At 41.8% G+C, this 25,002-nt stretch overlaps 2 protein-coding genes across 5 annotated transcripts; one reads left to right on the top strand and one right to left on the bottom strand.

The window, feature by feature from the left end:
* Positions 1-456: 456 nt before the first annotated feature.
* On the top strand, positions 457-10,899 carry LOC124275403 (thiopurine S-methyltransferase-like). Of its 2 annotated transcripts, XM_046710969.1 has the most exons (10): positions 485-545; positions 2,291-2,364; positions 4,198-4,355; positions 4,969-5,061; positions 5,536-5,665; positions 6,575-6,627; positions 7,216-7,290; positions 8,049-8,134; positions 8,639-8,683; positions 8,965-10,899. In XM_046710969.1, the coding sequence occupies exons 3-10, from the start codon at positions 4,222-4,224 to the stop codon at positions 9,090-9,092; spliced, it is 744 nt and encodes a 247-aa protein (XP_046566925.1). In that variant the 5' UTR covers positions 485-545; positions 2,291-2,364; positions 4,198-4,221; the 3' UTR covers positions 9,093-10,899. The 2 variants fall into 2 exon arrangements, with proteins under 2 accessions (XP_046566924.1, XP_046566925.1); XM_046710968.1 differs by lacking the exon at positions 2,291-2,364 and having other exon boundaries at positions 457-545.
* Positions 10,900-11,568: 669 nt separating this feature from the next.
* On the bottom strand, positions 11,569-23,508 carry LOC124275401 (thiopurine S-methyltransferase-like). Of its 3 annotated transcripts, none has more exons than XM_046710959.1 (9): positions 22,926-23,508; positions 17,445-17,593; positions 16,798-16,890; positions 15,035-15,164; positions 14,611-14,663; positions 13,614-13,688; positions 12,798-12,874; positions 12,386-12,430; positions 11,569-11,874 (listed from the first exon to the last, which is right to left on the bottom strand). In XM_046710959.1, exons 2-9 carry the CDS (start codon positions 17,570-17,572, stop codon positions 11,705-11,707), a joined length of 771 nt encoding a protein of 256 aa, XP_046566915.1. In that variant the 5' UTR covers positions 17,573-17,593; positions 22,926-23,508; the 3' UTR covers positions 11,569-11,704. The 3 variants fall into 3 exon arrangements, with proteins under 3 accessions (XP_046566915.1, XP_046566917.1, XP_046566916.1); XM_046710961.1 differs by lacking the exon at positions 22,926-23,508 and adding an exon at positions 22,666-22,757; XM_046710960.1 differs by lacking the exon at positions 22,926-23,508 and having other exon boundaries at positions 17,445-18,077.
* Positions 23,509-25,002: the final 1,494 nt, after the last annotated feature.

The following is a 25,002-nucleotide window of genomic DNA, read 5'->3' as shown; positions in this document are numbered from 1 at the left end:
AGCCAGCCTGACCACCCGATCCCGTTACAAGCATGGGTCGCTGAAGACCAATGAAGGACCTTCAAGGGTCGATCAGGTGATGAACGGAGTCTGACGCTACACAAGTACAACCAGGCAAACTCGTACCAGCCGTTATACCTTCAAGTACTGCTACCACCGTGGTATCCTGTGGGATGGGATGGAATAATACTCCACCACCATCTGCACATTACAATCAAGTTCGGACACCTGGCCTCGTGGTCAAGCCAAGATCAGAATAGTCATTGATTGAAGTAATGCATGTTAGTGGTCGAGAACAATAAAACCGAAATCAGTTAGGAATAGTATAAGAGCGAACACATACATGTACACACAGAGAGACACAGGCTGCAGCCTTCTAACCACACTCGTCCTTCAATGCTAACATCAGTCAAAACACCGTAACGAATCTGCATATACAACGCGACACTTATTTCATACTTAACGGTAACTGTGTTCATGCGCACAACGGACATACGTGGATTGTGAGAGGGTGAATTGTCAATGACAGGCTCATCGTCATCAAGGTAGGACAGATGCTACGTATTCTCACACCTATTGAACTCATCATCTAAATTACAAATAAATTATGGTATAGGTTTCATGACGACCTGTGCCTCGTGGGCTGTAGCACAGATCCTCTCTTCATCCACACACATCTATGATAACTCTGGCTTTGACGCCGCTCCTATCCCGTGTGTTACACACACACTTGACACAGCAAGGTGAGGTCAATAGTCTCATCATAACGCACGGCGGGTATAGTGGATGTGTTATAACGGGGTGAACTATTGCCGTATAGTGCACAGAGATAGCAATGGAAAATATACTCGGCACAGGAAAGTTGTGATTCGAAATTATCGAAAGTGATTCACTCATAATTCTTACAGGTGAAATCATGCTTCCTGACATATTTTTCTCTCTGTTTATTTTAATCCAGCAAATACGTGTATATTTCTTTGTCTTAACTTAGATTTTCAGTTTTGAACGAATACTTAAAATCAATATGACCTGATTTTGTAGGTTAATTAAACGTTTTCTGTGTGTACGTACAAACACACTTGTAACCATGGTTACACGAAATGCGTAATTCATTCAGGAACAGAAGGAGTCCCGAGAATTCCACGGTGGTCGTAAACCTGTTAAAGTGGACCTGTTGGTCGCTGGTCGTTGTTCATGTCTTGATTCAGACACTGGTGCTGTAATCCAGGCTCGTTTGTGTACAGACCCCCGTGAGTGAGTGAGTGAGTGAGTGAGTTAATTTTATAGTCACATCGGCAAAATTTCAGCCATGCCGTGACTAAAACAGGTTACATCCGTGGGCTTGTTGGAATATGACAGCATTAAACAATATTCATTCACTATGTGTGATTTATTTCGTTAAGTTTTGAAAAAATACCCCCCAAATCCCCCAAGTTAAATAACAATAGTAAATCGACAAATATAAACAATGTCAGAGTTTCTGGTCTTTCTCAAACCTGGGGGAGGGATAAGGTGGTCCATGATGACGCAATTCCCTGTGCGTGTGGATTTCAATAAAATGGAGAAAATAATCTTCCACGAGCTGAAAATGTCTTATAAAAGGTTATCCTAACAGTGGAGCGGGAGGGTAGCCTAGTGGTTAAAGAGTTCGCTCCTCACGCCGAAGATCCGGGGTTCGATTCCCCACATGGTTACAATGTGTGATGTCCATTTCTGGTGTCCCCCGCAGTGATATTGCTGTAATATTGCTGTAATATTGCTAAAAGCGGCGTAAATCCCAACTCTCTCAGTCACTATATCTTAACAGCGTTGAATCCTTTCAACATTTCAGACCACTCTTTAAACATTGAATAGCCCGGGCATGGAGATAGCTTTGTACGTTTATAGATAGCGAAAAAAGGTGACTTCGCAGAACGTTCTTCCATTCACCCATTTTGTTCTGGGGAGGTAAGGGGGTCATCAAATTTGTACACATGTTTCTAGGGGGGGTCAGCAATTTTGTACCTAAAAATATTTTTAAATTATGCTTAAAAATATTGGAAGGGGGAGGGGGGTCATTGATTTTGTACATGACATGCAGGGGAGTCTCTTACTTTGTACATAAATTTTAGGGGGGGTGTCATTCACATTGTACATGCTTCTCCATAAAATATAATCATCCTCAACCCCCCTGGTATAAATTATGAACGGTCCCTTAGGGCAGGTGTTTGATTTGAAGGTCAGGAATAATTTAAGATATTTGGCGTTCTCTTATGTACCTCAACATATCCTTGCTTTATTTTTATAACAGGTACCTCGTGGAAATTCCTGGTCGGATAAGTCCCCAGTCATCACATTGGTTGAGGCAACTAAATGTATTTGGAGGTGAGGCTCGGTGATTTGGTTTATAGTGTGTCATTGTCACTGTGACCAGGTTCGCAGTGGGGAAACGTAGTTTCATGACCTCGTGTTTTTATTTAAATTTGCACAACTTGGGCCTCAATTGTATATGAAACATCGTTTTAACGACTAAAGTTGCGCCTCGTGATGATGACCTTATTATACTCATGCCAATAATGGTTGTGACCCCCTTCTATTTGTTTAATTGGAGAGGGTGTGTGGTGTGTGGTGTGTGGGGGTGGGGGTGGGGAGGGGGATGACAACCATTATTGGCATGAGTATATAATGCTTAGTTTACATGATAGAGGGAAGCCTAATATAATTCATAAATATTTTAACCTTTGATGGGAGAGGTAAATACTAAAAGCCCACCCGGAGGTTGCCTACCTCGACGTACGCTATTCGCGCCTTTCAATGTATTTGTGCTTATACTGAAATATCCTCTCGGGGAAGTATTCCGAACAGGACCCAAGTTTGTACAGCAGTGTCCGTGCTCAGAGGAAAAGTCAAAGATCAGATTTACCTAACAGATGGTTTGATCCGATATCTGTTCATCAATTTTCGCAACCTATGCCTGTGTAGTGTGAAATTCCTGTGCTGACTTCTACATGTGAGTGAGTGAGCATAGTTTTACGCCGCACTCAGCAATATTCCAGCCATCATGATGGCGGCAGTCTGTAAATAATCGAGTCTGGACCAGACAGTCCAGTGATCAACAGCATGAGCATCTATCTGCGCAGCAGGGAACTGATGACGTGTGTCAACCAAGTCAGCGAGCCTGACCACCCGATCCCGATTGGCATGGGTTACTGAAGATCAATATTCTAACCCGGACCTTCACGGGTATACTTTTACCCGTTGGGCTGATGGATATACTCACAGGGTGTCGGCCCCGCAAGAAGGCAGGTCGGTTTAGTGTAGTACCGACGGTCAGACAAACTAACGTGTGTTAAATCTGCTTATGGCTAAAATATATAATGGCCGTTGTTCACACTGTGATACTTTGGAAAAACCATCACATCTTCATGACACTTCGGTGAAACGGGTAAGGCACAAAAACAGCAACGATCTAAATCAGTCTGGGCCTAGATTTTCGAAGCTCTCTTAGCGCTAAGATAGTCGTGAGTTAATGTTAATGTATGGCACTTACGACTATCTTAGCGCTAAGAGAGCTTGGAAAATCTAGACCCTGGTATCCAAAGCCACGGGTACATGGACAAATTTCGGCGTGGGTTATGGTAATATAAACACCCCGAACTCGGATCAACTGGATAAACGTCAATTTACCGTAGGCTTTACATGGTGTAATCTCGTTAACCACAGTGATCCAAAAAGCCACGCGTCTAGACAGCGTTGAACAGTGAGGTGAGTGAGTGAGTTAAGATTTTAAGTCACATCGGCCGTATTTCAACCATATCGTGACCAAATCAAGTTATAGAATTATAATAATTCAAGGTAAATCATAAAAACCTGTCAACAAAGGACAGTAAAACAACTAGATTATCACAGATATAAGTTTAAAACTAGTAATTAAATAAAGTTTACTATACATGACAAGACAGGCGGTAGATTGCCAACAACTGAAGGTATATCACCATACAGCGCTGAACGAATAAATTTTTAGGTATTTTAGGTACATTAATAATTATTCAATTAAAAAATGCATTCATCCGGACATATGTTTATCCGAACAATGACGCACACTAACGTCTGGATTTACGGGCTTCCACTCTATAACTGTTCTCTCACTGGTGAAAATGATTGTACTCGGGTCAGTACTTGACCAGTTAGGTATATCTGTTATCATTCTGAATGTAGATGTGAGGTGCCAAATTGACCCCGATGACGGAGAACTGTCCAGATGAATCTTCCCAATCCGTTGTCTCGGTAGACGACGCACAGCAACGCGTTGATGATTGGCTGAAATCCTGGGACGATGGAACCCTGGGATCGCTGATGGATACACACCCGGACCCGTAAGTTGCCCACCATCTTCACAGCATGTTTGCTTTGCTGTATATCAAGTATATCTTCCTGCGTTAAAGGCATCGAGCCTTGTCTTTGCAATCGGTTATTCAAAACTATATTCTTCACGACCGTCATCCTTTATCGTTTCTGGTCCATATTCTGTTCGGCAAAGTAATGAAACCATTTCGATTATTATGATCGATAAACTAAAAGTGTTTGCCCTTAACCCTGAAAGGCTGCATGCCCTAAGGACCCAGAACATAAAAGGTTGTGAGTCCTGATAAGAGTGTGCAGGCCCTATATTTTAGATACAATATAAGTAATTTCGATGATAGATATTTTCTGAAAGATATTACTCTTAGTTACAGGGGATGAAAATGCTCTTGTCCATAAGGACCTGCAGAAAACAAAAGCTGTGGGTCCGAGTGGTTTCAGTCGGCTTCGGGCCTAAGGACCGACGTTGATTTCAAAAGCTATGATCGATTAGAACAGCAGCCCAGATTGAGGGGGCAGGCATCACCTTATTCATAGACGTCATGATTGGTAGACAAGCATAATTTGCGACCTTTATCAGACTTTTGGGGACTTGTGATTTCACTGTACACTCTGTATTTGGTCCAGATGTCTGGTGGAACATTTTCATGACCTAATTGGTGGACGCCCGCACCTTAGAATCCTGGTACCTCTGTGTGGAACATGTCTGGATATGAAGTGGTGAGTTAAGAACCTTTGTGGTGTCACTTTAAATACGAACTATCGGGAGATCGTCCATATGTGACCGTAACACCAATACGGGTTCGTCTGAACACATGCTGACCAATCGTAAAAACGATGTCTCCGAGTACAATTTCATCAGAAATACATTTCAGACTTCTTCAATATTCAATATTCATATTCATCAAGGACACGGTGGCTGTATCTCATTCTTGTATTATATGTCGTGACTTCACCAATTGTATTGTGATTACGACTGTACGTTATTGCATTCTTTCCATAGGAAGTACTTTATCGCGACCTTTTGATCAAAATACGTACTGCATCAAAACCGAACTATCGTAATGCGTACTTATAGAGATCTAATGATCGTAACACCTACTGTAGTGTGACTTAACTATCGTACGTGTACTATGTATTGACCTAATCAGATTGTACAGACCAGAAGCAGTAAAGCAACACCTCATGTTGTAGGTTTGTTGAGCGTAGCCACAGCGTGGTTGGCGTGGACGTCTCCGAGGTGGCGGCCAGACTGTTCTTTGACCGGAACCAGATCCCCCATACAGTGCATGACCTTCCGCACGTGCAGGGGAAACTATATCAGGTACTTGGCGTCACTATGGCAACATATGTCACACTACAGATACTTTATATCTCCAACAGTTCGTTGTATTTCCTTGTTGGAACCCCCCCAAAAAAAACAAAGTTAACCTAACACCCTTTCCTCAGCTTATTGCGACCAAGCGTTCAGTACATCTGGATATTGACCCATGAAGATCCGGGTTAGAATTGATCTTCAGTAACCAATGGTTGTCGTAAGAGGTAACGGGATCGGGTGATCAGGCTCGCTGACTTGGTTGACACATGTCATCGTATCCCAATTGCCTAGATCGATGGTCATGCTGTTGGTCACTGGATTGTCTGGTCCAGGCTCGATTATTTACAGCTGCCATATAGCTGGAGTATTACAGGGTGAGACCAACCAACCAACAGCTGGCCAATATGACGGCACATTTTCTCTACAATCTGGAAGAATAGCTCTTGTCTTTTTAACTCCTTCGAGTCTTGTGTTATCAAAGACTTTTCGAGCAGGAGACTTAGCCTGATGGTTAATGTCTTCGTTGGTCTGGTGTCCCAGCCGTGATACCGTTCGAATAAAAACCTCACTCGCTCACTCACTCACTCACTCACTCACTCACTCACTCACTCACTCACTCACTCACTCACTCACTCACTCACTCACTCACTCACTCACTCACTCACTCACTCACTCACTCACTCACTCACTCACTCACTCACTCACTCACTCACTCACTCACTCACTCACTCACTCACTCACTCACTCACTCACTCACTCACTCACTCGAGATTCGAGCCAGGAAGTATTTACTGCTTAAATCAACAAAGATACGTAAGAGATAAATCAATGGATATTTGCATTTCTATCTGATGCGGAAGGTCTTTTAAAACAACCTTTCCAAGTTGCTGATATGAATGTTTCGAATGTTGACAGTCAACGGATGGTGCCCTCAAATTCTACGTGATCAACTTCTACGATTTTAACGAGTAAGTATATTAAGAACTTTCACATAATCCCTGCTCTCTGTCGATATATAATCCCATATAATTCAGCAATATGGTTTCATATGTCAAGCTAGTTTTCAGGAAAGATCGTACACAGAAGATATAACTTAAAGACTTTGTACTATTAAGTGAGTACATGAACATATTTTGACCCCATACTGACCTTGAGGATTCGAACCTGGACCAAACAGACCCGCTGACAAAGGTCTGTTTGGAAAGGTGTGCAAGGTCACTGGATCTTTACTAACATTCAAGCTGATATCCCAGCAGGAATGGGCGAGGTTGACATCATCGTCTTTTTAAGAGTTGCGTCCCTTTGTTACGTCAGGAGCATAAGATCGAGAGTTCGATTCTCTGTTCGCCCTGCTTATTTCGACGTTTTGTCAGCAAAATACCCGTGTCGTCGTATTTCACCAAACACGACCTGGATGTAACTGAGCGATATTGTTAAAGGCGGCGTTAAACCGAGCTAACCCCCTCACTTCCAGGTCAGGATAAAACCTGCAACCCTTTTTCACAAGCATATACGGTTCCACATTAGTAATTTGTTGTCACATATCTATGTTTCAGAAACCTGGAGGGTCTGTTTGATGTTGTGTGGGACACCGGGTCTCTTGGCTCTATCGATGTTCGAGACAGAGACCGGTAAAATGCATACATTATACCATACAACTCGACTATACGGAGTTTATGTTATGACTTTATTTTATATATTTTATAGACTGACACAGTAATACCAGTTTGATCCAATATGAGAATCGAACCACGCCAGTGTTCAGGCCGGTTGAACGGCTAAGGTGATGCAGTTCGCTGGCTGAGCAGACTTGCCTCCCTTGGGCGTGCCAGAATCCTGTGGAGGTGGATTCTTATCCCATTCACAAAAATGTTATATAGATTTGTAATGAGACCAGTATCCCGTGTGTCTTTCCACCAAAGTTAACACGCCGTGTAAGGGGTTGGGGTAGCCTTGTGGTTAAAGCGTTCGCCCGTCACGTCCGAAAACCCGGGTTCGGTTCGTCAAATGGGTACAATGTGTGAAGCCAATTTCTGGTGTCCTCCGCCGTGATATTGAGGGAATATTGCTAAAAGCGGCATAAACCTGAAACACACTCCCTAACACGTCGTAATATAACTGTAATACCGTTCAAACCGGCGTCGACCAAACTTTGCTCACTTACCCAAAAGAGGCTGCACGAGATGCATATGGAGATACTGGTATCCTATGCAAGGACGCTGCAAAGGGCGTCTCAAGTCACCATATATTTATGGAGTACGGTGACCTTTAAATAGATTTGATGTAACAGAATCACACTCCGCTATTCCTTCGGCTATACTCCTAACCCTAAACTAGAATATATATCCGACATTGTATTGGTTCACATATATCGCCCTTCTCTCTTCAGGTATATGACCGCCATTAACAGCGTACTCAAACCAAACTGCGTCTACTTGCTCGAGACACTGGTGTTTGACAAAACGAAATTTGAAGGTATGCATATCAGATTCAATACAATCTCATGATTCAATACAATCTGTCATTAAATACTGCGAGGCCATACAAATACGAGTGTATCAGCGTGTAGCCTTGTGGAGAATGCGATAGCTCGTCATGCCAATATTCTGGGTTTGTTTCTCCACATGGCTACAATACAATTCGATTATCCGATGTCCAAGGTTCGTAATAAATGTAATATTATAAAAAACCAATACCTCAATATCAGTATATTAATGCTTATCTTCTCACTAATTACAATATTTTAACTCGCAAATCTGGATGGATATATACTCATGGAAACTAATAAGGGAACACATGAATGTACAAGTGTTCCTTTATTTATTTTCAGAATTTCACTCACAGTGCAATACATGCTATACCTTGTGAAGAAACTTGGAAAAGAATAAAGGAACACTTGTATTTTCATGTGTTCCCTTATTTGTTTCCATGAGTATATATTCTCATTCTACACACTCAATGCTTTCTCTGTGCTTACAGGTCCGCCCTATAGTTTCCACATCGAAGATGTCCCGGAAGTGTTTGGTAAAATATTTCTATAGATAAAATTTTCAAAAGTATTATGTTTACTGTTTTATAAAGTATTCTACTGGAATACAGTAACTGCGCTTTATTTGATGCTATGCCTTTTTTTAATGCAAAGTAGATAATAACATGATTTATGAAGTTTTCCTGGGGTTATTTGTCACGGGATCCATGTGGATAACCTGTTTCGGTGGACACTTAAAATCCGTGATGACGTATAGTTTGGATAATTGTCCTATAGCTTGTGCTTTTTCAAAAACAACTGTGTGACTCTGTTTTAGGGAACAAGTTTACCGTGGTCAAAGTCGCAGAGCATGACTATGACGTCCCTGAGGATGACTGGGATATTGAAGAGGGTATCCAGGATATCGGATTTCGATTCCACTTTTATTGTCTCACACGGATGTAACACCGCTCAGTCAACTCCATCACCGTTTTGTATAGCATGTTGCATGTTGGGGGGGGAGGGGGGTGTGTGTGTGTGCACGGTTGAAGTTCTGTGACGTCACAACTAAAACCAGCGCTGTGGGGCATAATCACTTCCCCATGGCCTCGCCCTAGAGTACACACGAGTCATTGACGTCAGGTTTCTGATAATGGATGGACACCCGACGTTTAGGAGTACATTCTTACCCCTTCATCAGAACATCGTCCATAAAATACTGTTCGTGTACATTCGGGGCAGTGGGGTAGCCTTGTGATTCTCTCGTCACACCGAAGACCCGGGTTCGATTCACTATATGGGAGCACTGCGTGAAGCCCATTTCTGGTGTCCCTCGCCGTGATATTGCTGGAATATTGCTTAAAGCGACTTAGAACCAACCTCACTCACTTACTCACTCACTCTTGTATACACAAATGCCAAAGGAGATTCGGCAAAAACTATCAGAAAGGAGTCGCGGTATTGGTGGTAAAGTCGTTTAACCGTCAGTTGTTAGATATTCGGCAGCTGCCTTGTAATAATCATTTGTTAAATGCCTCTTCCTTGGGAAGTTGATTTGCTAAAGAGAGTTTAGTACTAACAGAGTGGTGTCCCTTTGTAAGGCAAATGAAACGGTTGGAACATTCATCATCCGACAATAACTCAGATGTTGCCTGATGTGTTGATATAACTAAACGTAATAGCTCCAGTCTATCTATAGTGCAGTTTGTTAGCACTTTGATCGCCCCAAACAAATCTCCAAGGTATTCATGGCTCCATGTTTCAAAGCTGACTTTTGTTCTGTTGTTTGGGTGCAATTTCAATGTTAGTAAATTGATACTTAATAATGGACTCTTAAAGTGCTCTTGTACCAAAGAACCTAGTGGTTACTGGATTGGGTCGGCTTGTCGGATTCCTTGTATTCTTCAATGTGTGAAGCTCATTCTTCATTCACTGAAGCCAATTCTTAGCTTGATTATTGCCAAACGTTGCATAAAACAGAACTCACTCACTCATTCTCTTGAGATTGTTCCAGTATGCGAGATAAATGTTTATGAATGACTTGATCTCGTCACTATATGGCTGGAATAATGCCGATGAGACATATTTTAGCCCAACTCATCTCAACTCAGGTTGACGTTCAACGTTCATCTCAGCAATATTTGAAAAGGAGCGAACATTTGTTTGGCCATCTTTTCAAAGAGCAGGTATTCTGTAAAGACTATCACAATCAGCTAAAACACGAAGTTGTATTTTGCTGAAAAATGATATTTCAATGGTACTCCCTGTGTATTAGAACTAACCCCTCTATTTCTAGGGGGCGGTGAGGTAGCCTAGTGGTTAAAGCGTTCGCTTGTCACGCTGAAGACCCGGGTTCGATTCCCCACATGGGTACATTGTGTGAAGCTCATTTCATGTGTCCCTGGCCGTGATATTGCTAGAATATTGCTAAAGCGGCGTAAAACCAAACTCACTCACACACTCACTCACTCTATTTCTCGTACAGTGCAATATTTCTTATGCAATACAAATGCCTTATTGGCGTGCGTTATGTCAACCACAAAGGTAAGACAAAAAAATTGTGTTTTGCGATATTTAGCTTCATATTCTTTTGTAACAATTGATTGTTATTATATTAAAATAAAATACTTTCACATTACAACTTCCATTCTGTGCATATCTAGCCTCAAAAATCAATCTACAAATACGATTAACGAACAATATGTACCTGCTGAGGCAAGAATAGTTGATCACATCTCCATAAGATGCCCATGTTCAGGCAGCGTTTATACAGACTCGGTACCATGTTTGTTACTAATTAGGGTTATAACCGAAAACTAGATTGCTATGCACCAGAGTGTATACAGATCACACCGGCGTGATGTGGCCTTAGTGAAAGACTTCATTTAGCAAGCTCTGTCAGTTGACTCGTCGACCGCCTCCGTGTTGTAGTGGTTAGAGCGTCCGCCCGGAGAGCGGAAGGTCGCGGGTTCGATTCCCGACCGCGTCAAAATATGGTACTTGTTGGTCCCTGCCTGACGCTCGGCATTAAGGGTACATGAAAGACTGGTCGGCTCGGAGTATAATGTGTCTGAGTGGGGTATTCATGCTTCACTGCCGCATGGTATCTCAGTGGGCTAGCACTATAAAACCAGCTTAAGTCTGAGCTAGTACAAGCAGCCACACATACACATACACACGCATGCACGTCGTCATATGAGCGAAATATTCTCAAGCACGACGTAAAACCCAATTTCACCTCACCTCACTTACAGCCTCGTCAACTGATTATCAAATTAATTATAAAAGTCTGCAACCTATGTGCTCAGCACCCAACTCGGGCTTGACCTCATCATGTCTGTCTCACAGTCCCTGTCTCACAGTCCCTGAACTGCATCATTACCCTTTCTCTCTAGCCCTTTCTACAATGCAAAAGCCCTTAAAGAAGCAAGTCAAGGTTTCCTCAGGCTCTGAATCTCCCAACTCTCACTGGGGATCTGTTTAATTTAAATGGAATTATTGTTCTATACAACTGACTATATTCTGGATCGTTGTCAGTCCTATGAGAGCGGTTTGGAACTCGCAGAGAAATACCAACGTCAGTCCCTCTTCCTCAGACAATAATTCTGTAAGTGGATCACAAGCTTTTCCTCCTCTCCCACAGCCTCTTCCTGCTTCAGCGGTTTCCCGTCTTCGTCCACGTCCCCGTGGTAGGTTTTGTAGGGGTTGAAGTCGTATTGGTCCTGATACTTCACGTCGCAGTAGTCGCCTTGGGAAACAACACATGCCCATGTGGTTAGGGGAAATCAGTTTTTTAAGAAAACCATTAATCCAAATATAAATTGTTCGTGTTCGTCATGACTTATTTTATGTCAGAAAAATATGTTGCCGAGTGTAAGATCTCCGTGTTTGTTTATCATATCAATCAAGTCTTTTCTCCTTCATCACGATTCAGTCCACAGAAAACAAAAAGAAATTCGCAACAAAGTTTTAACAGCATGATTCGGAACTACAACCGCTTGTGGATACGACTAAGAGAGTGCCATCCATGCAGTTGTTAATTTTGAGGAACAAAGTATTTCGATTGCCCCGACTATCTAACCTTTGTCCCCGGATCGCGATATGGCTGGATAATCCTAAATGCGGCGTAAACCTCTCCTCACTCACTCACTCACTCTAACGTTGGTATCAAGCTAGGTAGGACATTCATGACATTGATTCAATACGTGATTCAATGATAGGAGAGATTCTAAACTGATCCTCAGAAATACAGGCGTTACCGTAAAGCTCTTTTAACTGTTCCTCACTGAAATAGTAGGGTGCTCCTGAAATTAAACAAAGAATAGATTTACACGCATATATATAATATAATATGTAATTGTGTGTTTGTTTTCTATTCGTTAATCTGGACGTGGTTAAAGCCTGTGGAGAATTGGTCTTCAGCAACCCATGCTTGTGGTAAGGGGAAATAGCGGGATCGAGTGATAACACTCGCTGACTTGGTATCCCAACTGCGTAAATAGACGCGCGCGCGCATGCAACGTACACACACACGTGTACACTGGGAAGTGGTAGATGTCTCTGATCGGATTGATCCATGTCAGTATAAAATCGTAATTAAGAAGTTGATTGATATATTGATATATTATATATGATATATGTTATATATCCATCAAGGTATCTACAATTTACCTGGGAAAATGTTCGTCGGAAACTCCAGCATCATTGTACACTTTGGTCCCATCACTCGTCGGATAACCTTCAAGTAACTGGAAGTACAAACACACCGATCACTAAGACCTACATGTATGCAGTACACTACACTGCATATCTACGGATATCAATGATATTTAATTACGGGTAGGATTTAAATAGGAAAACCTTTAAAAACGTGAAACATAAGCAGATAATATAAGCAGAAATTATCCTTATTTCAATCACAGAGAGAAACATTGTGGTCATCCCAAATCGCCATTCCTTTTCGCTTCTTAGGGCAAGTGGGGCGGTGGGATAGCCTAGTGGTTGAAACGTTCGCTCGTCACGACTAAGACCCCATGGGGGAAAATGCATTGTCAGTGGCATCTGGGGTCTCTGAAAAATGTCAAGATATAACAATATACATGTATAGACGCAAATGTCATGAAAGTAATAATCAGCGTTAGAAACATCGTGGCCATCCAAAATCCCCCGCCCTTTTGTATTCTTTGAGCAGGCAACGACTTCTAATGGCTTATTCGGACCCTTAGGCCTCATACATTCTCTGTATGTTCCAATACATTATAAAAATATAGTACATACGTAAGATTGATGCAGCCTTGTTGCCATTAAAAAGCTAACATCAACACTTAACACAAATGCTGACCTGCAAAAGGCACCAGTTCGTCAAGCTTTGTTATGGCAGAGAATTATCTAATTATTACTGAGGCGCACAACCTGTTTTGACATCACAAAACGACTATATTGTTGGAAGCATTGCTTATGAAACAAACGAGTTGACTGAATACATACCTGGGTCTGTCTCTGATATCAACAGCACACATAGCCTTAGAGTCCCAGATAAAGTCGAACGTTCCTTCCAAATCCCTTGGAACAGAAGGAATGTTATAACATGCCAAATTATCTCTAAATGTTTATAGGGGAGGAAGCCCAGCGGATGAAGCGTTCGCTCGTCATGCCGAAGGCCCTAGTTCGATTCCCCACATTGTCAATATGTGAGACCATTACTTGTATACTGCTGGAATATATAAAACGTCACTCACTCACTAAAAGCATATAGATAAAAGTAAGCGGGCGGCCACAATTGGGGACAATGTTTCCAATCTTTCCCAACCAAAAGATGAATATGAAAATGTGAAGAAATATGGAGAGCGTAGTTATGAGAATATTCGTTCAACATCCACAAGAATTCTCTTGTAAAAGCAGAGTCGATTGTACAATTCTGACAATATCCTGAGTGGAATATCCTTTGGAATAGTGATGATACCAAGTGTTCGCGAAATAATTCGAGAACGTTTGGTATAAGTCAAAATAGGGAATTGCATCGAACATCATTTTTGTCACTCTTGCGTCAAATTTGCATCAAATGCCCTCCACATGTCTTCCATAAAACGTTTTGAAAGCTTTACTGGGGGCTTGAATGTTGTAACCTTGACCAAACAAGTTCTGAGCAAGAGTGGTATGACGCTCTTTAAAATCTTGGTAAAGACTTGTTATGTATTTACCCAAACAATATAAGTTCCATTGTGTTACCATGAGCTAACGGAGTAGCATTTTGTTGTGTGACCCTTGACACTGTCACAATACTGATGACATGCTGAAGCCATGGCCTAATACGATCAATATCGGTCAAGAAAGTTTTTCATCTATTCGAATGTCCATCTACCTTTTGGGTACAACGTGAAACCTATCTGTTGCGTCTTTGCCCTGATATTGCTGAAATATTGATAAAAGAGAAGCAAAGACTTACTCTCCCTCTCTCGCAATGTCACTATATCAGAGTACTCACTCGTTGAAAAGGAAGAAATTGCCAGCGTAAAATTTGAAGGTACCAGTCTCATTCTGCGACAGAAGAAAGAAACATTGCATTCAATACACTGAACCTTCTTTTCAATTTTTGACAAGTTCAAGTATCTCAGTAATTGTCAAATAGATGTTTTGTATTAATATTATGATAATATTCTCAGATAAAGGCCAGCGCATTGTTGCTTAAATATTGTGCTGCTAACGCGTGCAGAGATAAGGAAATTGGTTCGCGACACATAATTCTTAGAATGACTGTTTAATAAAGCACATTGAGGGCGAAATGTAAGCGTCGGAAAAACAAATCTGGTTTCGCTTTTAGCAGAGACATAACTGAAATCTTTCTTAAAAGCTTGAAATTGAGAAACAGATAGGTAGTGTAGTGCACTTTTCCCTGACTGTGCAAATACCTTGTACAGTTTTCCGTTGATACTGGGGACGTCTTCAATGATAGGTTTCTGCTTGTACTGCTTGAAGATCCGCTGTGCGGCGCTCTCGGCCAGATCGACACCAACCACAGTGTGTCCTCGCTCACAGAACCTACACACAACGACATCGATATCAGGGGTCAGTACAGTTGTAATGTTATGTACAACAGTGTCCCTGCCCCAACAACCCGAACAGAACACTTTATCGTACGTAGATAGCCCCTTAGATGAAATACAACTAAAACTTTAAGCATAAACTCGTAACACAACAGCTCAAGATTAAAATGCATTTGTGGTAAAATCGTTTACTGGAACATCATAGCTGTTTCCTTGCACAAGTCTGTAATGTGAACCGAACTCATGAAATACACAATGCCATTTTGGAAAGTGGTCAAATGTAACATATGCTATATTTGGGATTACACTTTCGTAGTAAAGTACAGATTCTAGTACTTTTTGGGTTGAGTCCCATCCGGGATTCGAACCCACACCCTCAGATTCAGGCACCTAATCGCAAGCACACAAAGTGGAAACCGCGGTGGGTGAGCGGTCTAGGCGTCTGACTTTGTGTGCTGGCGATTAGGTGCCTGGCTCTGAGGATGTGGGTTCGAATCCCGGATGGGACTCAACCCCAAAAGTACTAGAATCTGTACTTTACTAAGAAAGTGTAATCCCAAATTATCGCACGTGTGGTCTCTGTTGGTTTGATTCCCAGCAGATGAAAGGATTTGCTTTGGACATAGCACGTCAAGAAGAAGTGTTGGCCGGTTGGTTTCAAGAAGAAGAGGCACGTCTCAGCATGGTATCGTGTATAACTTGTGTCAACTCATGGATGACAGATAACATCCTGACACTTACTGCAGACAAAACTGAGCTAACGGTAATTTCTACACCTCTCGGACTACAGCCATGTTGCATCAGTACCTTGCAGTCGGTCGGGAATCCATTCCAATCCCACTGTCCTTGAATGTCTTGGAGTCTAGCTGTACACGCCTTACAGTCCGTTTGGGTTCAAATGAGAACGAGGAATGGTTAAATAGCTTAAATAGGTATAAGTGCACAAAACATAAATACAACCGGGGTCCTGAAACCTCTGTACCCAACAGGATCTGACATCTGACGTTGTTTAAGAGACTATCATGTAATATAGTTCTATTTTCAAGCTTCACACTGAAGGGTGACGAAAGGTCGGTGGAACAGCGCGGCTGTTTCCTGACAAGTAGGGGTCATCTCCCCTGGCTGTGCTGCGTTGCACCTGAAGTGCATGCCGGTGCTGTTCCACTATCCGTTTGTCACCCCTCGGTGTGAATCGTTAAAATAGAACAATATTACATGATGGTTTCTTAAACTACTTTTTTTTTTTTAACGTCAGATTTCAGATCCTGTTGGGTACAGAGGTTTCAGGACCATGTGCCTTGATTATGTTTTGTTCACTTATAGCTATTTCGAGTTATTTAATCATTCATCGTTCTCATTTGAAACCAAACGGACTGTAACCATGGAAGACCACACGAGGTATCTTTGTAGAAAAGGTCACTTCCACTTCAGGAAACTTGTTTATTTCGGCATATTCTCACTAGAAATTCCACTGTAACAAGGTAGGTTTTTAGTCAGACATATACATGAATATGAACGATTGTTCAAATCACAATGGGTTTTTCCACTCTATGCCTGTAGTGTATGCTTGCCTTTAGTGTTGAAGCCTTTAGTGCTGAGTTGGCACTATGTCCAGCAGAAACACTTACCAGATGAGGTCATAGGTCGTTGCACAGTGGGGAACGAGGATTTTCAGACCTTTCCGCCCATCAGTGACTTTTTCAAAGTATTTCACCAGATTCCTGCTCAAAAAAGATTAAGTTCCCAGCATCAAAATCATAACAACATTTCATGATGAAGGTGAGAGGTTATGGTTGTCATGTTTTGTATTATAAGGAACACGACCTTTCGGAATGTGTTCTTACTCCTTCAGCAAGTGAATGAAAGGCTATTAAGGAGTGAGCTATGTGTGTACACTGGAAGTCAGCACCCAGGTGTAAATAGCGCTGAGAAGTAATCAAGCACTGACCGATAATAATTAAGCGCCGGGCTCCGTGTAGGTGCAGTCCCAGTGCCCGGCCTATTCTAGCTTACGTATACCTACTGGCCGGGCTCCGTGTAGGTGAAGTCCCAGTGCCCGGCCTATTCTAGCCTACGTATACCTACTGGTCGGGCTCTGTGAAGGTGAAGTCCCAGTGCCCGACCTTCTCAACCCCATGTATACCTACAGGCCGGGCTCCGTGTAGGTGAAGTCCCAGTACCCGACCTACTCTACCCTGTGTATACCTACTGGCCGGGCTCCGTGTAGGTGAAGCCCCAGTACCCGACCTACTCTATATATCCTATGTATACCTACGGACCGGGCTCTGTGTAGTAGAAGTCCCAGTGACCCTTGTCCCATTGGGTCAACCAGTCTTGAATTCTCCCCTCCGGAGTCTCAGATACATGCCAGTAGCCAGGTCGAACCTTTTCCTTTTTCGGCATAGTTCCAATTTATTACTTCCCCTGTAACATGTTACATGTGTATGTCGTTATCCGTAGTTTTGCTTTACAATATACTCTCCCACACAAAATAAACCCATTGGTGTATTTTCGAGAAATTAATATGCTGACGTTAAAGTGAGATAATACATGTAATTCTATAACGGTTGCAGCCAAACGTCAAAATATTACTTAGATCAAATGTCTGTAAATATGTATAGCTTATAAAAACTTCAAGAACTGAATGCGTCCGTTTCAGGGTGAGCCTTGTTTTCAATATCTGTTGTGGCCACCTTGAGCCCCTAAACCTGCTCTGTGCCGTCTCGGTTTGGGCTGAATAAGATCTGAGTACGACCTTGTAGAATTCTGGCCCATTCCTCGTGCAATGCCTGCAGCAGTCTGGGGCGCCGGTCGATGTTCATGTACGTGTCGGCCAAGTTTATCCCGTAAATGGTCGAATGGGATGAGATCTTTGATTTGGTTTTGGTTTGTTTGTTGTTTAACGCCGCACTCAGCAATATTCCAGTTATATGGCGGCGGTCGGTAAAAAATCCAGTCTGTGCCAGACAATCCAGTGATCAACAGCATGAACATGGATCTACGCAGTTGGGATACGATGACATGTGTCAACCAAGTCAGTGAGCCTGACAATCCGATCCCGTTAGTCGCCTCTTACGACAAGCATGGGTCTTCACGGGTGTTGTCGATTTTTAAAAGACATGGAGTACTGTAATGTTCTTATTACGAAGATACTGATTAGTGGCATATGCTGTGTGAGGCCTGGCATTATCTTGCTGGAACAACTCCCTCTAGAGGACAACGATCGGAACCATTCGAATCTTTAAGATTTCTGCTCTGTATCGAATAGCACTTACATTGCCCTGAAGTCGCACAAAGTTAGATTTCTGTAACATATGGCTCCCCACAACATGACACTTTCACCACCATATCGATCAACCTATGCAACACAATTCAAGGCAATTCATATCGACGTCGATAGACATAAACCCTTCCACAATGGCACTGAAGCAGAAAGCGTGATTCCTCACTGAACCATACACATCGCCAGTTTTGTAGCTTCCAGAATCAAAGGTTATTGCATCACTGGGCCATCGCCCCGTCCATGTATTCGTCGCAGCACCGGGGAGAAAAAGGGTCTTCTGGCTCGAAACCAAGCTTCTCAAAAACGATGATAAATGGTTTGCGCCGACACCCTCCTCAAACCACTAACTGCACTGTACCTATCCAGCGCTGCAGTGGCAATCCGAGGTCAACCACTTCGAGACCGATCTTGCATAGAATAGTTTTGTTGATATCGGTCCCATAAACGACTGATGGTACTATGGTGAACATTGAGGTGACGTGCAACTCAACCTCCTGACGTCCAATGGCAATGTTTCGATTTACAACAGTGAGTTGCGGCATATAACGATATTCTTTCATTCAGCTAAAAAATGACTAATGACCGTCTCAAAGCAAAAAGGCCTTATATAGGCAATGTCCCTGCTCACGATTTCTCAGAATTGCACGTGCATATTGCGACCCACGTTTTCTCCATGACATTTCCATGATACAAGTTGACATTTATGAACGTAAACGTGCATTAAAGTCTTCATTCGTTCCACGTACACAAACCAGCATTATAGTGGTGATATCATAACAATCCAAGTACACACACCAGCATTATAATGGTGATATTATAACAATCAAAAACTAATTTTGAAATTTGAAATGTCTTATATCAATATCACATATGCGTTTCATTTTGGGGAAAGTATATTTAGTTGTGTGTGTTTCCAAAACACAACTTTCAACAACTGCACCATCTTGAAAATGCTTTAAACATGGAACACTTTTTACAACCTGATGGTTTGAGACCGCTTCCGTTTCCCCTTGTGATGGAAACATATCACGCTTTTTATTCTAAATGTCTTCATAAATATGGCTCCAGTTGTCGACGACCTGGTCGATGAGATAACGAATTGGTTTAAGATTTCGCCCCTGACAGACAACCACATTGAGAGGTTAGCACAGTTAAAACGCGTTAAATGTAGTTCTACCTCGGACAATAGCAGAGGCATACAGACTGCAAACTATTAAAAAACACAACACATTGCAGTGACAAAACTTACAGCTGGGGTCACATAAAAATAGCACTGCAGATACGTCACTGCGATAAGCGTTCAGTCGTTCGAGCTTAAGTGAGTGAGTGACTCCCAAGAAAGTCACCTTGTCAGTCTACGACACACAGTTTTAACCCCTAGTCTGGTGACATCTTGTAAGAAGGTCACGATGTAACATCCTCCACGTGGATACTGTTGTGATGCAGAGGGTTCGAACCAGAGGAAGCTGAGGAACGACTGTTTTGTTGTTTTACGCCGCACTCAGCAATATTCCAGATATATGGCGGCAGTCTGTAAATAATCGAGTCTGGACCAGACAATCCAGTGATCAACAGTAAGGGCATCGATCTGCGCAATGGGAAACCGATGACATGTGTCAACCAAGTCAGCAAGTCTCACCACCCGATCCCAATTAGACGCCTCTTACGACACGCATGGGTTACTGAAGGTTCATTCTAACCCGGACCTTCACGGGTCGTTCGAGCTAAACGAAAACTAACGTCATAAAAAATATACAATCACTTGAGTTGATCAAAAACCTCGAACCGTTTCGAAAATATATGTCTTCGCTGATATCCCCAGTGATTATGTTAGGGGCGGTGTGGTAGCCTAGGGGTTAAAGCGTTCGCTCGTCACGCCGAAGGCCCGGGTTCGATTCCCCACATGGGTACAATGTGTCAAGCCCTTTTCTGGTGTCCCCCGCCGTGATATAGCTGGAATATTGCTAAAAACGGCGTAAAACCATACTCAGTCAGTCAGTCAGTCATTATGTTAAACAACCCAGTTTGGTAAGATTTTACGAATTGTTTAACTATTAGTGTTTTAGTGTTTTCCAAAAACAAAAAACTGTGTATATTTTGCAGTACTATCATGAAAACTGTACAATCTTCCATGTAAACCATCCCACCACCCCATGTGTTCTCAACTGTATATTTGCGCCTAGCATCCCGGTCTGAAAAAAAGTTCTGTTCTGTACTGCTTTTGTTTTAGAATTGGCCAAAGAAGCGCACACATTTTCGAAGCCTTGATTTGATTTTGTAAAATGTTCTCTGATTGGACTGTCGATGTGTGTTATAGTCCCCTCATAATTCAGAAGAAGAAACCCGACATGTAATGGCAAGGATGCAAACTGCATTCACACATATTCTCTGCCATATATGCATTCGCGCATATTCTCTGCCTTATATCCATTCGCGCATACTCTCTGCCTTATATCCATTCACACATATTCTCTGCCTTATATGCATTCACACATATTCTCTGCCTTATATGCATTCGCGCATATACACTACCTCGTATTCTTTGGCTCATATTTATTCACTGATATTCACTGCCTCATATGCATTCGGTTATAAACTGCTTCGTATTCATCGTACAGGACGTAACGTGTACACGAGACGGTCCCCCGTTACGCGTACAAGTGACTACCTGAGAGGGGAGAGTCATTAAGGGGAGGTAACTGATGCCTGACTAAATTGCTCTGTCAAAACATCCGTCTTTGACTGTCAGAAGCGTACGTACTATATATGGGGATATTTTTATTGCGTTACAACAAAGAGGATATAATAAATTAATACACATAAACGAATAACAATATTTTTTCCGTACGGACTATATTATTTGGTGGAAGTATAATCATTTGAAAAAGGACTAAGAGAGGTGGTCACTTCTACCGGTGTAAAAACAATGCGCCTGCGTAAGTTTTCGGTTTTCGGTGATTCACTGGCTTATATCCATTCACTCATATTCACTGCCTCATATGCATTCGGTTATACACTGTTTCTTATTCACTGGCTTATATTCATTCACTCATATTCACTGTCTCATATGCATTCGGTTATACACTGCTTCTTATTCACTGGCTTATATCCAGTCACTCATATTCACTGCCTCATATGCATTCGGTTATACACTGCTTCGTATTCACTGGCTTATATTCATTCACACATATTCACTGCCTCATATGCATTCGGTTATACACTGCTTCGTATTCACTGGCTTATATCCAGTCACTCATATTCACTGCCTCATATACATTCGGTTATACACTGCTTCGTATTCACTGGCTTATATCCAGTCACTCATATTCACTGCCTCATATGCATTCGGTTACACACTGCTTCTTATTCACTGGTTTATATTCAGTCACTCATATTTACTGCCTCATATGCATTCGGTTATACACTGCTTCGTATTCACTGGCTTATATTCATTCACACATATTTACTGCCTCATATGCATTCGGTTACACACTGCTTCGTATTCACTGCCTTATATCCAGTCACTCATATTTACTGCCTCATATCCATTCGCTCATGTTAACTGCCTCACATTTGCTTATATTGGCTGGAAGAGTCACATTGTCTGATTCATTCACTCGCAGTATATAATCCAGTTGCAGTATCAGACAGCTGGAATATTACGCAGTGATTTATAACCATATCACATCAACAAAACAATGACAGCCCATCAGATCATAAAGTTGGAATTATATATAGCGGTAAACAAGTAGGTACTGGTGGGAGTTTTAAACCCATAAATACAATTCAGTAGATTGATAAAGACCCGTGATTTGATCTTCAGTAACCTATACTTGTAATAAGAGGCGACTAACGGGATCGGGTGGTCAGGCTCGCTGACTTGGTTGACACATGTCATCGTATTCCAGTTGCATGCGTGGATCGACTGTCAAACAATGTTTGAGATATTGATTTTGCAGGTCTTCAGTATCCCAGCATGGAGAAGCAATGGGAAACAACCCACAAGGTTATTTCACCTACATAGCAGCGTGTTCGAACAAGTCCGTATATCTGGTGTCATATTCATGCCCAGATATCATGATGCACTATAACATTTTACAGCAATGAAAGTGTAATTGACTTCTAGTCGACATGACAATATTTTATCCCCTTGAGGCAGGGTAACAAGTACCATCTTTCACGCACGACCCGGCCAGAGGATCGAGACACTTACCTTGCACTGGTCATTCAATAAGATACAAGTCATTGTTCACGGAGAATTCCGAGTATTCCCGACAAGCCAATTGCGCAATCATATCGGCACATCTAGGTCGAGGTTACATCACATGGTGTGCGAAAAATGAATACATCAATAAATTATAACAGTTCCTCATGAAATTTTTACAAGAATAGATTTCACATAGTGAGGGATTTACTGAACTGAGATTACATAACATGACATAAGATAAAATAGCGAAGTAGTGTTATTCTCACCAACTGGTCAATGTGATCGTCGTGTTGTACTGCGCATCTCAGTCACAGCTGGCACGCGAAGTGGCGCTTTCCTACCCAGCTGTCAAGGGTGCGTATCATAAACGTAAAACGAATAAATATCGTTAAAACTAAATATACTTTCTGTAAACTGTTTGTGAACACCAAGGTCACGTTACAAGTACAAAACAGTTGTTTCAGGCCTATGTTGACACAAGATAACAAATCGATTGCGATCTGATAGATCAAGATGTGTATATTTTCACACCAAAAGAACTATAATATATATCTAGTTCGCACTAAAAGTTAACTCATGTGGACACTAAGGGCATCTAGGCATTCGGAAAAAAATAGAAAGGCAAATATTCGGGGAAAACATGAATAACCTTCTTCACTTAGTTTCCGTCGTCCCATAGCAGTTTCACGTAACATATATTAGTTATCTACACATGATAAGATATTTCTATAAAAATTAGGCACTCAAAAAGTCGTTTCGAGTATTATATTTCTTCCGCAAAAGTCTCAAACGGAAAATGAAATAATTGTGAACACCTGTGAAGATCCGTGTTAGAATATATTGTTTTTCAGCAACCCAAGCTTGTCGTAAGAGGCGACTAACAGGAACGGGTTGTCAGACTCCCTGACTTGGTTGACACGTCTTGTCATCGTATTCCAATTTAGTAGATCGATGTTAATGATTCTGATACAAGAATGTTTGGTCCAGACTTGATTATTTACAGACCGCCACCGTATAGCTGGAATATTGCTGAGTGCGGCGTAAAACAACAAAACAGTCGTTCCTCAGCTTCCTCTGGTTCGAACCCTCTGCATCACAACGGCATCCACGTGGAGGATGTTACATCGTGACCTTCTTACAAGATGTTACCAGACTAGGGGTTAAAACTGTGTGTCGTAGACTGACAAGGTAACTTTCTTGGGAGTGAAAGATCGAGACAAGGGTTGGAAGCATGTAATTCAGACGTTAACATATTTTGAGAAATGAAATATTAAAGTACTTTACCCTCATTTATGGAGTACCCATGTCTTAAATGGCGTTTTAGTGATACATGACAGGTGCTAGGATGTCTGAAAAGCAGAGCAGGTCACAGAACTAAAGCAAGGTGCCAAATACACGAGATTGAAAATGGGATTCAGGTGAGCACACAGTACCAGAAAGATGTTATTAGGACGCGTGAAAGTTAATTTGATAAAGTGATTGTTAACCGCATGTAAAACTTGGACATGACTTCAAAGACAATCTTCTTACAACATTATGTACACTGTTAACATGCTACACACGAACGCACGTACGCGCGCACACTCACACGAAATTATTGTGACCCCATATATAATAAACGCCAAAAGAAACGTTACCCTTATAACATAATGACGGAGGTACCTATGTTCAGCTGGCGTTGTGATGCGTGGACGTCCACTTCTTGGTCTTTCTGTCTGAAGCCCTAAATAAGTCTTATAACCGTGATACGGTGACATCCGAGGGCGTTGGCAACAGCATTGTATGTCGAACCCATCTGCACCATCCCAATGGTTCTTTCTCTCCCTTCAGCTGTTAATCTTGGCATATTTCTCGTACTTGTGTATCACCGCCATATAGCTGGAATATTGCTGAGTACGGCGTAAAACTAAACTCACTCACTTACTCTCTTTATACCCTATAGAATCATTAGACATGTGAAAGGGCACAATGTGTTAAGCCCATTTCTGGTGTCCCCCGCCGTGATATTGCTCGAATATTGCTAAAAGCGGCGTAAAAATAAACTCAGTCAGTCAGTCAGTTAGACGTGTGAAATGGATGTAAATACTGCTTGAATATTGCTGCGCTTTGGCGATTGATATTGCTGTGTGTAAACAGAAAATGGAAAAGTGCTACTTTACAAGCAAAGATATTATCAATGATAATTTTAGATGTTCCTAAACACTTTTTTCACAATATCAAAGACACATTTTACTTGTTTTCACTAATGTAAATCAGCAGAAAATGTTTTAAAAGACTGAAATCATAGGAATGAATATTTTACAATTTTACACACTCTACAACAATTGTTTCTTGTTATAGTAG

This window comes from Haliotis rubra, unplaced genomic scaffold (genome assembly GCF_003918875.1).
Source record: "Haliotis rubra isolate DU_JTF1 unplaced genomic scaffold, ASM391887v1 Scf2, whole genome shotgun sequence".
In the NCBI taxonomy this organism is placed as follows: domain Eukaryota; kingdom Metazoa; phylum Mollusca; class Gastropoda; order Lepetellida; family Haliotidae; genus Haliotis; species Haliotis rubra.
The sequence above is the reverse complement of the archived record's forward strand: the minus strand, read 5'-3'. Positions and strand labels throughout refer to the sequence as shown.

Coding starts and splice junctions, on each gene's coding strand:
- LOC124275403 (XM_046710968.1), top strand. CDS start 4,222: ATGACGGAGAACTGTCCAGATGAATCTTCCCAATCCGTTGTCTCGGTA. Junction 4,356..4,968: donor ATGGATACACACCCGGACCC/GTAAGTTGCCCA, acceptor TATTTGGTCCAG/ATGTCTGGTGGAACATTTTC. Junction 7,291..8,048: donor GATGTTCGAGACAGAGACCG/GTAAAATGCATA, acceptor TTCTCTCTTCAG/GTATATGACCGCCATTAACA.
- LOC124275401 (XM_046710959.1), bottom strand. CDS start 17,572: ATGCCGAAAAAGGAAAAGGTTCGACCTGGCTACTGGCATGTATCTGAG. Junction 12,431..12,797: donor TCCGACGAACATTTTCCCAG/GTAAATTGTAGA, acceptor GTTTAATTTCAG/GAGCACCCTACTATTTCAGT. Junction 11,875..12,385: donor ACAGTTAAAAGAGCTTTACG/GTAACGCCTGTA, acceptor TTGTTTCCCAAG/GCGACTACTGCGACGTGAAG.